This window comes from Chelmon rostratus, chromosome 6, assembly GCF_017976325.1.
Source record: "Chelmon rostratus isolate fCheRos1 chromosome 6, fCheRos1.pri, whole genome shotgun sequence".
Taxonomy (NCBI): domain Eukaryota; kingdom Metazoa; phylum Chordata; class Actinopteri; order Chaetodontiformes; family Chaetodontidae; genus Chelmon; species Chelmon rostratus.
The window spans coordinates 6,886,218-6,899,818 of NC_055663.1; the positions used below are offsets into that span (position 1 = coordinate 6,886,218).

The following is a 13,601-nucleotide window of genomic DNA, read 5'->3' on the forward strand; positions in this document are numbered from 1 at the left end:
ACATGAAATCCTTGAGCTGCAAAGCAACAACCTTCTACTGTGAGCAGCTCTTTTTAATGCTAGCTCCTGCACAGGCTCAGTTCTGCTCAAGACTGACTGACCCGGGGGGGCAAGCCCATCCAGATATAACTGCCACCCCACCAAAGGAGCCTGGTCCTCCCCCATTGCATATGCATTCCCCACCCCTGCCTTAGATAGACTACCGCAATGAGGCTAATGGTAACATCAGCATGCCACCATGTTCACAATGATAATGCTAACATGCTGATGCTTAGCAATTATGATGTTTACCATGACCACATCTTAGTTAGCATGATAGCAGTCTTACATTTGCTAATTAGCGCTAAACAATGATAATGCTAACATGCTGATGCTTAGCAGTTATGATGTTTACCATGACCACGTCTTAGTTAGCATGATAGCAGTCTTACATTTGCTAATTAGCACTAAACAGAAAGGAGGCTGCACCTGAGGCTGAAAATGGAATGTCATTATTTTTGCCAAGGCTGCTAACACGCAATTGACACAGATCTCACGCCACACATGCCTTTTCTCACTGAAACTTTCCATCTTCGCTTCCTCCGATGTAGTTTTTGTATTTCATTTTTCTAGTTCAGACGGCAGAGGTGCATACTGTAACAAGGTTAAGGCAGCACCTTTCACAGACTGTCCGTGAACTCACTGATCATTCTCTGTCGGAACAAATTAGGGCAGCAGGTCTGTCATTATCCACGTTCTCGTGGAGCAGCCAATCATGAATTTGTGGTTAAGCAGCTAACTCGCTGAGCATGAGGAGAACAAGGCTGGAGAGACTGCGGTGTTAGCATTGTTCGCAATGTGCAGCTCACTACATCTGTGCTGCAGTTACACTGACATCAGCAAGCAATGGTTCAGATTTCTGCAGGTATAAGCACCTTAATAGTAATAAATTCCATTGCAATCCATTAAATAAAAAGTTTTTCACTCAAAAACACAAATGTCAGCCTCATGGTACAGAATACATTTCACCAAACCCATCTGGATTCATCCTCTTGGCACCATGAATGTCTCTGCAAGATTTCATGGCAATCAGTCTAATAGTTGAAATATTTCAAAATCATCAAAATCATTCAAAATCTATTTTTTATTTAATATTTCAGTTGATGTGATGCTCCCATGGTGCATATCCATAGCAAAGAACCTGTGGGTGGGTAGTTTTCAAGTGTAGAAAAATACTGGTTGGTTTCTGGGGCCCCAAAGGGGTTAGAGGAGTGTACGCATGATTCAGCCCTGCAGTGTTGTTACGGAGATCATATGAAGAAAGAAAGTGTGTTACAGATCCATCTGAGGTGATGGATTACCATTAAATGAATCTCTTGTGACCTAAGATAAATCATCTTAGGTCTCGTCAGTTGTAAATCACATATAAAATCAGCTCAGATGTTGCATTTCTACATCTCTTACTTCATCTCCGACACATTTTGTGCCTTGTTTAATATCATTTTCCAGTGACTGATCTGCAGAAGGGACTTGAGCAGCCTAATCAAAGAGAAGATTTGAAGATAAAAATTACGGCTTTGAAGGTTTCCAAAATGTTACATTATCCCAGCATATTATTACAGAACATGTAGATCCTCCCCAGTCTATTTTCCCTCAACAGAAACATGAAATCAGCCTGACCACATACACAGTGAGGGGTTGACCAGTAAGTTTTGTCATGAGCCAGCCGCCTGCTGTTTGGCTTCTTTAAATCTGCAGGGCACCAGGTCTGTCATTATGTGAGCAGGGCTTTGGGTGTGTCTGAGAGGCAGCCAGCCAGAAACTGGAAACCAGGCCACAGCAGCAGAAACGTCAGTCCCCCTGACTTCAGTGTGAGTTCACAACACCCCCTACTGGTCACAGCCGGTACTGCTACAAACTGCTCAGTTCATACAGCACACAGGTTCATATCACATGTGCTGTTTACTATTGTACGTTCAATGTGTAAACTACTTAAGAGTTTCAATGCCTCACATTCAAATTAAAGGAAATAACTACAATAAGTGCAAACTCTCTTACTGCACAGCACTATATGTATTCTGGCATTGTCATTTTAATTTAAACATTCATTTAAAATTAGGTTTTGTGTTATTTTTACCTCACAGACATGAACAGCAGTCTAACCAGCTCCTTATCAAGTTAGAATATACAAGGAAACATTACCAGTCAAAAAAGAAAAGAAATATCGCAGCGACTGAATGTGCATAACTACAGCGAGTCAGTCAAAGTTGACCTAGAGTTGGTCTGTGAACTGTTTCAGATATTTACAACAGACAGCTTCATATGTAAATTCACAGTTCAGGTTTGTTTTCTCTTCCACTGTCTAGGGGCTTGTTTAAATGCAGTCTGGTCATCGGACTGCTGGGGTTTGTTGTACTGTTCGTCCCGTTCGGACTACTTTCACTTTTCTTTTTTGACTGCAAGCAAGTGTATTTCTAAAAATGTTGGAATGATTCTTTAAAACACACAGTGCTGCCAGCTACACTGAGCAAGACTCTCATTTGAGTCTAAACAAAGACACACACACACACACATATGAACATGCCTTGCTTCTGGTTGATTTCCAGCTTAGACCTCCACATATTGACATATTGTATAGTGTTGGGCTTGTTACATTTAAGTAATAAGATAGATGTTTTATTTTTTATTCTTTTTCGAATCGATAAGGCCTCGTCCACACATGTGTGGGTAATTGTGAAAACTTAGCATTTTTTATGCGTCATGACCTTTTGTCCATACACGATACATTGTAGGCCCCTGAAAACAGAGCTTTTGAAAAGTCTGTTTTCAGGCTTCTGATTGGCCAATATTGCTTTAAGGTTATATCACTGTCTTTTGGTTTGGCATGCTCCAGACAGTGTTTCAATTGTGTTTTCATTTCAGCTGAGATTTCTTTAAAGCCGTGCTTGTGTGAACAGGATTCTTTATTTTTGAAATAAAGGAGGAAAAACTCTGCTTTCAAAAAGACCCATGGAAGGCCTGTACAGTGTGAAATATATGCCACATGTGCTACACAATAATTGGTCTGGATGATAAATGAAACTACCACAGCTGCATCTTTGCATTACAGCTTTGCAGTGTGTGTGTGTGTGTGAGTCTGAAATGGTGCTAAAATGCTCGTCTGGACGGAAATAATTTTTGTTCTTATGTAGATAGTAACAGTAATAGTTCTATAACAAAAAATTTAACAACTTACCTGAAGTATATTCTTTTTTCCTCCTTCATGCAAACTGTCTGCCATTATATCTTTTTGTTCATAATGTTGGAAATGATGAAAGACTTCAATAAAAAAACAAGACATTGTTGAATCAAACTCTAAGTTAAGAAATTTCTGGCAAATAAATAAATCTGGGCTGCATGTTTACACAAGAGAAATTAACAATACATTCAGCTCTAATCTCATATAAATACATGAAAATCTGGATGATGATTGATGGATATAATTTTGAGCATCTTTTTACTTTTTTTTACGTCGCACCAGTGCTATGTGTTAAAACGTTGGACTAGGCATTATGTGTGAGTGCAGGCATAGACAGGCCAATAGAGAGACAGATAGATACCGCTGGTCCAGTGCTGGTGAGTCTGAGCTTTGCTGTGATGTCTCAGCCTTGCAGTGCACTCTGGTGGTGAAAACGCTCATTGCTGTCATTTGCTTAGTGTTAATCTGTTTTTGAGTCGATTAACATACTATCCTGTCGTATGATCAGCTAATGTAACGTAGCCCATGATCCATATCTGACTGAAAAATCTGCCAAGCTGTACACACACTTACCTGGACTGTGAGCTGAATATGAATGTACAGCAACGGTTGGACTATTTCTGAAGGTGCCAGTCTTTTGAATGTCCTGTAGTACTGTGAAATATAATGTAACAGTATGAGTACAAGATCAGCAATAATATCCACCAGTCCTTCATTGGCTGTCTTAAGATGTCTTAGTCGGACGCCATAGTCATCTGTGGTCTTATGATAGTTGAAAAACATGATGGTAAATTGTTTATGTTCTTTGAATGTTGAACAGATGTGTTCACTGGCAGGTTTTACATTATCCTCTGACCTCATAATACTCTGGGCGTTGTAGCTTTGTTTTTGTACTGGGCTGCTTAAAGTCAGCATTAAAGGATAACTTTCATTTTTTACAACCTGGACTTTATTTGTAGCATTAAATACGACCATTTAGACACCCAGACAACTTTGGTGGCATTTGGAGTCGTTTTGAAGAAATTAGCCCCAGAAGAGCGGCGCGTATATTCGTATAATGCGAGTAATTGGGGCACCCGTGCGTAGCCTCTATAAACGCATAATCTGCGGTGAAACTCGTTCATATTCCAATATTTTGTTGTGATATGCTGGCGCTATTCCCCTCTGAGCCCGTGGTGGCATGTTGTCAACATCCAGCGTCTCTAGACAACTACTTCTGATGCGGATGACGTCATTTTCGAGCGCCGCGCGCTGCGAGCAACCAACCACAACACGGCTAACTCTGCGGCGGTCGGCTAGTTTAGCTGTAGTTTGCGACTGTTATTTTTCACAAAATGGATGAATATTTTTCCGACTCTGAGGTGGTGGACGATGACTTTGTTTACGATGGACGTCCTTACCGTTTTGAGTCAGAGTACACGGACGAGGAGCTCGTTGAAAGGAGGACGAGGAGGCAGAGAGAGGAACAGCTGGCCAAACAACAACAAACAGCTGCGCGTCCACGAGTAGACGGTAACTGGTGGTGTTCTTGTGGACAATGTTCATCGATGACAACAGAGGAGGATGTGTCACTAAACGTCTGTATTACAACACTGGAGGATTTCCGCGCAATGATAAACCGGGCTGTGGTGGAGACGTTTTTTTCGTGTCCCTAAAGAGAACTGGAAGACCCAGCCAAAGCCTGCAGGACCAAATGGGCAACTTTCGATTGAGTAAGTAGCTTACACACATGTATAGATTGTGATTGTTTATTTGCCTTGGTTTTGTTTACCAGAAGTTTATCATTGCGCGGAAATCCTCCAGTGTTGTGATACAGACATTTATTGACACATCCAGACGCGTATCTCCTGGCCGCAAGTCCTACTCTGAGCAACAGAGGCATTCCTCCTCTGTTGTCATCGATGATCATTGTCCACAAGAGCACCACCAGTTACCGTCTACTCGTGGACGCGCAGCCGTTTGTTGTTGTTTAGCTAGCTGTTCCTCTCTCTGCCTCCGCGTCCTCCTTTCAACGAGCTCCTCGTCCGTGTACTCAAAACGGTAAGGACGTCCATCGTAAACAAAGTCATCGTCCACCACCTCAGAGTCCGAAAAATATTCACCCATTTTGTGAAAAATAACAGTCGCAAACTACAGCTAAACTAGCCGACCACCAAGTTAGCCGTGTTGTGGCTGGTTGCTCGCAGCGCGCGGTGCTCGAAAATGACGTCATCCACGTCAGAAGTAGTTGTCTAGAGACACTGGATGTTGATAACATGCCACCACGGGCTCAGAGGGGAATAGCACCAGCATATCACAACAAAATATTGGAATATGAACGAGTTTCGCCGCAGATTATGCGTTTATAGAGGCTACGCACGGGTGCCCCAATTACTCGCATCATACGGATATACGCGCCGCTCTTCTGGGGCTAACTTCTTCAAAACGACTCCAAATGCCACCAAAGTTGTCTGGGTGTCTAAATGGTCGTATTTAATGCTACAAATAAAGTCCAGGTTGTAAAAAATGAAAGTTATCCTTTAACTAGTTACATTACATTTTACATTGGTTGACAATTCCGTCAATATTAAGCAATAAAGAAGTATTGCTCTTCAATCATTGTCCAATCACGTGACAGGTAAGTGTAATACCTACGGTAACCAAAGGAGTGTTGTGCCATGCCAGCAGATGGGCTCTCAAAAGGCAGTGTCAGTGGACTTGCCACTTTGGGCTAGACTGAAATAAAGTTGCTAAAATTAGCATGGCAAGGTGCCACCTGCTCATCACAAGCAATAACCATCCACACACACTCAAACACCAATAGCACAGCATTGGGACCAATTTGGGGGTCAGTATGTTGCCCAAGGACACTTCGACATGTGGACTGCAGGGCTTGGGGATTGAACCATCAATGCTCCAATAAATGGAAGATCTCAAGGTGGACCTTTAATAAACATTTCCTTCTAAACATCAGCATGTTATAATTTGCAGTGAACTCCACAGCCTCAACAAGCCGCAGGCATAGCTGAAGACCTGACACGCCAGTCTGCAATTACAGCCAACAACAAACACAATATTTCTGAATGGAAAAGCTATTAAAGTTAGTTTTTGCAGTTTTCATTATATTTATATATAATTTGTTTATTATTGATTTTCATCTTTATTCCATTCAGTGTTGCGACATTAAAAACAGACAGCATGTGATATGCAGTACAAATCATGACAGTATGGAGTCCGTGATGTTAACATACATGTGAAACAGTCTTTCAGCTGGACCTTCTTTATGTCTGTTTATTTCTTGTTCTATGTGTTATGTGATCATGGCTAAGATGGAAATCGTAATAAATAGCCAATTAGAACAATCAGAACAGCTTGGGATCAGAAGTGGGCCTGGTAGGCCAGTAGATATCCATCATTGTACATGTAGATCTGCTTGTTGGTGGGGTTGTAGCTCAGACTGGCCACTCCTTTAGCTACCTTCTCCAGTGGCAGTGCTAGTGAGTTGTCGTCTTTGCCTGTCGCTGTGTCGAAGGCGTAGAACACCTCCTCCCGGTAGTCGTCCACGTAACGAGTGGCATACATCACACCACACACCATGAAAGCGTTGCTCACCGCCTTCTTGAACAGCCTCGTCTCCCACGTCTGGGAGACATTGAGTGTCTCAGCCTCGCTGTCCCAAACCAGCCGGCTCACCACTAGATTACCGTGGTTGCCGACAGTGGCATAGAGGGCCCATAGTCCCGTCTCATCTGCCTCCACATCCACATCACTATTAGCTCGGCAGTCATAGTAACAGTACGGGAACTTGTTGTTGAAACCCACGCCGGTGCCAGGAAGTGTCACCCGTTTAACAGTGTTGCTTTTCAGGTCGTAGCGGCAGACGTCTGCAGAGCGGTAGCAGTGATAGTACAGCGCTTCACCATATAGAACAGCACTGGGACCCTCAATGGTGTTGGCGTGGCTAAAGGATGGAGCGATGGTAAAGTCCCTCTGGTTGACAGAGGCCATGAAGTCTTCGTAGGTTTGGTATACACGCAGGGAGTTGCCCCAGATGTGGCTGTTGAGCAAAGGCTGAACCCAGTAGCTGTTCTTCTCCCCCTCACTGTCCATCTGGGCCTGTTTGCCCCACGAACCAGAGATGTAGCTCTTGCCATGGGGACTGACCTTAGTCATGACAGGATTGCTAATGTTGGTGATCAGACCCTTGAGGCAGTGTGTGCCCTGGCCTGGAAACAGAGACATGAGAAGGGTCTAAAGATCAGGCGACATAGGACGGTCTAGAACAGGGATGTCAAAGTCAAAATACACAGAGGGCCAAAGAAACAGATTTGCTACAAGCCGAGGGCCGGACTGGTTCAATGTTTATTAAAACATATTTTAATAATTGCACATAGCCTATTAAACTAAGATCTGACACAATGTATATTACTTAATGATTAATTGAACAATCCAATATTCTTTTATGGCTCTGTCAGTAATTTCAAGTGTAAACATTTTTCAACAGGATCAAAAACAAACTTCCTTCAAAGAAAAAAAGTCCTGTGCATTAAATGAATAAAGTAATATTTTCTTATGGCTCTGTCAGTAATTAAGGGAAAACATTTTCAACAGGCAAGTTGAGTTCAACTGAAAAATAAATCTAAATAAATAAAATAAATTAAAATACAAAAATCTATAGGACACAGACAAAACAATACTTTCCTTTTTGGGGAGTGGGTAACTGAAAGTTAACATCTGTTCTGGCTGCTGATGAATAATGAAGCGAGGCCCGTTTGCCGCGCTGCGGTGTGTTCGTGGGCTACCGTTGCATTGTGGGGAATGTAGTATTGGTGCGTGCAAAACACCAGCGGGCGGCTGCAGCCAGTTCTAATACTAATCAAATATCATCCGGGGGGCCGCATATAAATCATTTGGGGGCCGCATCCGGCCCACGGGCCTTGACTTTGACATATGTGGTCTAGAATATAACCCTCTGTTGGGGGGGTGGGGAAATGTTTCACTGCTTTAGTGCTTATTGATGTTTAATTCCAGCCCTGAGTACTGCCTGCAGGGCTTCAATCAGCCTGCATAAGGCCAAAAAACTCTCTACAAATAAGGTAAAAAAAAATGTTAACCATACTTTCAGAACAACTCTTGTAATAAGTGGCAGGTTCTGTACAACAGGATGAATCCGTTCAAACAAACTTACATCAGTATATCAGGAATGGAGTTTCAAACCTGGGGCTGGATTTCAAAAGATCGTTGTCTCCATATAACCATTTATTGGTTTGACAATAATTTAAAAGTGACCAAAAAACAAATGAGTTCTCTTGGTTCTCTGCAGTTATTGCAATAAATGAGTCAGTTCTCTCTTACACACACTTTGACACACACCCACACCCACACCCACACACACACCCACACACACACACACACACACGCATAGCATACTTACCTCTGAAGTCTGTGGGGATTGATCTGCAGGACTCAGCTGCATTTTTCAGGTAGCGCAGTCTCTCTTTGACGCTCTTCATGTTAATTGTGTCCGACATTTGCATCCTGTCTACATCTGTACGCAATTTATCCACCTAACACACACACATATAAACATTGTATTCACTTTCTTTGTCTGCTGTATGTGCTCATGACACAACATTATCAGCTATAAGCCACAGACACAGTGTTTAGTGAAGTTCTGATTTCAGTTTCAATCATTTTTTTGACTTCATGTTCTGCTGTACCTCTTTGGAGACTTTCTGTGTTTGGGCATTGTTAAGCTGGCTGTGGATGGCACCAACGTCTGTCTCCAACTGGCTGAGCTCCTCACCCAGCTGGCGCAGAGACAAAGCCGTGTACAGGCCCCGGTTATGCAGGTACAGGTGAGGCTCCAGCCGGGCCGTCACGTTTTCAACCGCAGCCTGGATGTGAGGGAGACGCTGGCTGGACAACTTCACCTGCAAGGACATACAGACAGAAAGTCCTGTTTCATGATCACTGAATGTGTTTTCAGGGTTGCAGGATCAAGTTAATATTTTCTGAAATCTTCTCATTTTCACTGGGTACTGTACCCTCACATTCACAAGACGCAAATCATGCCAACAGTAATCATGAGTATCAGCTGTTAAATCTAATCAAAATGTACATCACAATAAATGCAGTATAGTTTGGCTCAGTACCACTGGATCCATATACAGCAATCCATCAAGTCAAAGTTGATGAATTGGACCGAACCCAGACTGAAGTAAGTACCCCACCCACCACTGTAAACTGATGCTGGTTTGCTTTAGTTCCCACCTGTTCCTGCAAGGTTTTCAAAGATCCTCCACAGGTCTGAACCTGCTCCAGCACGGCCTCGTACTTCACAGCAGGGAACGACCACAGGTTGGAGTCCACTGGACACACACACGAGCCGTCCCTCTTCTGGCCCGAGACACGCTGAGCCTGGCCATCACCCTGCAGTCGCACATGTGTAAAAAAAAACACTTCTGTTGTATACAGATGATTTACATGCATAGTAAAGAGACTGCAACAAAAATTACCAAAAAAAGAAAAACTCATGCCATTAAATGCTACATCTTCTACTGTTATCCTTAGTTTCTAAAAGTTAGATATGAAGTGTAACTCACTGGTGACAGCAGCAGTAGGAGCAGCAGCAGCATGTTTAGAGCTGGAGGAATGACTGCTGGACTGATGAGGACAGAATCTGTTACTACTGTAATCACCACACCTCCTCTTCTTTTCTCTTATAAACTCAGTCACAACAAACACACATTTTACTGGCTTGCTTCTTGTCACCAATGAGTCACTAGAGAACCTTAAAACCGCTTACGTGGAAGTGAAACTCTAAAAATGTGAAACTCTGGAGTTTCGCAACAGTTATGGTCCAACCAGGAGTTTCCCGCATTTCCCCCGTCAGTGCAATGGTCATTATTTCCTCTTTGCAATATCCTCTGAAGTATTTTCTCCCGTTTTACACATTATTAAATCGTTATACAGCAGTAACAGAGTTTATTATACACTGCTTAAAAAATAAAGGGAACACTTAAACAACACAATGTATCTCCAAGTCAATCACACTTCTGTGAAATCCAACAGTCCACTTAGGAAGCAACACTGATTGACAATCAGTTTCACATGCTGTTGTGCAAATGGAATAGACAACAGGTGGAAATTATAGGCAATTAGCAAGACACCCCAAATAAAGCAGTGGTTCTGCAGGTGGTGACCACAGACCACTTCTCAGTTCCTATGCTTTCTGAGCATGGAGGCGCTACCAGCAGACAGGCTAGTACATCAGGAGACGTGGAGGAGGCCGTAGGAGGGCAACAACCCAGCACCCTGCCAGAGCCCTGCAAAATGACCTCCAGCAGGCCACAAATGTGCATGTGTCTGCTCAAACGGTCAGAAACAGACTGACACCATGCATGACGTTTGGCATTTGCCAGAGAACACCAAGATTGGCAAATTCGCCACTGGCGCCCTGTGCTCTTCAGAGATGAAAGCAGGTTCACACTGAGCACATGTGACAGACGTGACAGAGTCTGGAGACTCCGTGGAGAACGTTCTGCTGCCTGCAACATCCTCCATCAGTAATGGTGTGGGGTGGCATTTCTTTGGGGGGCCACACGGCCCTCCATGTGCTCGCCAGAGGTACATCTGCAAGTTTGATCTTAACGTTTTATTGCTCTGACCCATTTGACCCTTTCAGATGGGTTTCAAACCAGTTTCTCAGTAACTGTTCAGTCCAACAGTCCAGATCTGAATGATTTAAACAAAGAACTGGGGCCTGATTACCACAACTAATCCTGAACGACCTTATTGCAGCAGCGGACTAAACCATGTGCAGCTGGGAAACAGCTATTTAGCCACTTACACTAGATTAATATAATAAACATTGAAAATTACAGACAAAAACAGGCCTGTTGAGCACCCTCCTGATGTCTGTAGTTAGTTCAACTATTCTCTGCACTGGGACGCCACTGCTGCATCCGCAACAACAAACCACAAAATTTCCAGAAATTAAAGAAATCAGGAAGGATATGATATTGTTTCAGTGAGTACAGGTTGCTTCATTTGTTGTTTCCTAGATTTCTGCTTGTGTGGCTTAATCAACCCGGTTCAAGAGTATTGTGGAACGACTCATGTCAGACCCACTCTATGAAAAGGTATTATGTCACAGACACAGAGAGGCACAAGAGTTTGCTCTTATCCTGCTGTTAGAAAAATGCTGTGGCGAGAACAGGGCTCAAATTGAGGTGGAAAAACAAAATTGCAGAAGTACATAAAACAATATAAAAGATGTTGACCTTCCTAACACCCGTCTAATACGCATACTCCAATGGTCTCACTAAGACTCTGTTTTAAGAACTTTCAACATGAGCTGCTGGACTAAACTGGGGTTGAATTACACTGTTGACGAGGCCATTCTGAATTAAGAACAGAGGCAATTCTTCATTCTCCAAGGGACTTGCCCATCGCATCCATTTGAGAAGTAAACAGTGGTCCCTAACAAGGACGACCACAGTGTATTTAAGATTTGCAGCACTTCAGAACTGGAGGGGAAAGCGTGGCACTCTGCAGTCAGCAGTGTCCTCTGGGCTTCTTTCCCTCCTCTTCTCTCAGCGCAGCACTTTAAACTTCAGCAATGTGACAGCAACAAGGAGAGCACATCTTTTCTGTCCAACACAGACTCAAACCGCGCTGTGATGGCCTGCAATGAAAAGATTGGATAAGGCTGGCTGTGCACTGTACAGTGTAACTTAGCTGTAGACTCAAGTCACGAGCCATGTTTCCATCTATGGTCAAGAGAATTTTAAGTGAAATGTTTGAAATGTTGCAAAAAAGAAAAAAAACAAAACAAAAAAAACAACAAAGAAAATGTGAATTAGGTGCATTTTATTAACTGTTTGTAGTGAATAAACTAGGCTACACAAAGGGTAGTTTCATCAGATGGCTATAATAAACACAGTAGAAGAAGAACGTTGAAAACTGGAAACAGCTCCTTCTCTTCTTCTTCTTTGGGCTTTGTAGCAGAAACAGCTGATCTGTCATGTGAGTTATGTCGCTGTGTCAGAACTTATTTAGCAAAGGTATTTCCATCTTCCAATTAGCACATTAACACTTTATCAACAAAGGAAAAAAATACCTAAGGAGTGTAAAAACGCTTTCACCAGACTGAGAAGCTTTTCGAATGCGACATTTCAAAATGCACATAAAACACCTTGATGGAGACAATGTGACTTAATCTAAGTGCTGACTGCATAAAAGCAGGATGAATGTATGCAGGTCTGCGCTCATATTTATCATTCATATGTATCTTTCACCAAAGCAGCACATTTCCATATCACAGCGCTGCGTGTGTCGGCTAATCAGAATCATGTGGGAAGTGGTCACGTCCAACACAGTTAGTGGTCTCGTGACTGTCCAGTATTCCTTAAGGAACTGATACTTCATCGACTGCAGACGTGGACTGAGTTCCATGTTGGTGTCAGCCTGATGTGTTTTCTCATACACGTATGCTCAGCGAGGCCACAGTGGAACGGCCGGCCAGAAAACTTCCCAGTGGCCCCTCTTTAGACTGATTTGCAGTTAGTTTCCATTGTTAGCCAACATCATTGCTAGAAATTAGGTTTAGTGTTTAAATCACATTTCAAGTGAAAGGAAAGCTGTCTTTCTGGGGAGAGAAAGTGGAGAGATGGCATCTTTGGATGCCATATCTTGATCTTTACCCCCCTCTTCATCAGAATCTGATGCTGCAGGCCTACACATCTTGAAATTCATTGCACTGATATTTCCGATGATGGAAACTGCTTGGGTTAACCAGAGGTCATTTCAAGGAAGCTTTTATTGTGGCTACTCCAGTGTTTGCTGTAAAGGCCAAAACTGCTGGGTTTTTCTTGTAGCTCAGGAGAAGTTGTTGTTTTGGAGATGCATGGTTTTCACAGGACAGTCCAACACAAAGGGCAGCTTAGGCTGACGGTAATGTCATTAGTTTTGTTGGTAGTTGGTCGTAAACCAAAGTAGTAGAAAAATGAAAATTTTGATGATGGCACCAGAGGAAAAGGTCAGGACTTCACGAAAGTGAACAAAATGAATAAAAATTGGTTTCTGCCACAATTCGTTCTGTTGATTAAAGAGATGTTTCATACAGACGGAACAAGAACAAAGAGCTTTCATGCATGCTGCTCACTCTGATGGAAACACACATCAGTCAGACCTTAAAGTCAATATGTGTTTATTTTCTGCTACAGATACCTATTTTCTTCGTAAATCCTCTGAGAAAAAAATTAGAGGCCAAAAGGGAGAAAGTTACATTTTCTATATTTTTTTGTGTAGTGATGGTACACCCTAGTTTTGCATTAATTTGATGGAATTTGATGGAATATTCCTCTGGTATCCTTCTACGCATACTGCTTATCAAATCTTG

The 13,601-nt window shown here is 42.6% G+C and overlaps 1 protein-coding gene across 1 annotated transcript; it reads right to left on the reverse strand.

The window, feature by feature from the left end:
• Positions 1-6,101: 6,101 nt before the first annotated feature.
• On the reverse strand, positions 6,102-9,912 carry LOC121608342 (olfactomedin-like). Its single transcript, XM_041939596.1, has 5 exons — positions 9,802-9,912; positions 9,470-9,628; positions 8,917-9,129; positions 8,631-8,763; positions 6,102-7,422 (listed from the first exon to the last, which is right to left on the reverse strand). The coding sequence occupies exons 1-5, from the start codon at positions 9,832-9,834 to the stop codon at positions 6,575-6,577; spliced, it is 1,386 nt and encodes a 461-aa protein (XP_041795530.1). The 5' UTR covers positions 9,835-9,912; the 3' UTR covers positions 6,102-6,574.
• Positions 9,913-13,601: the final 3,689 nt, after the last annotated feature.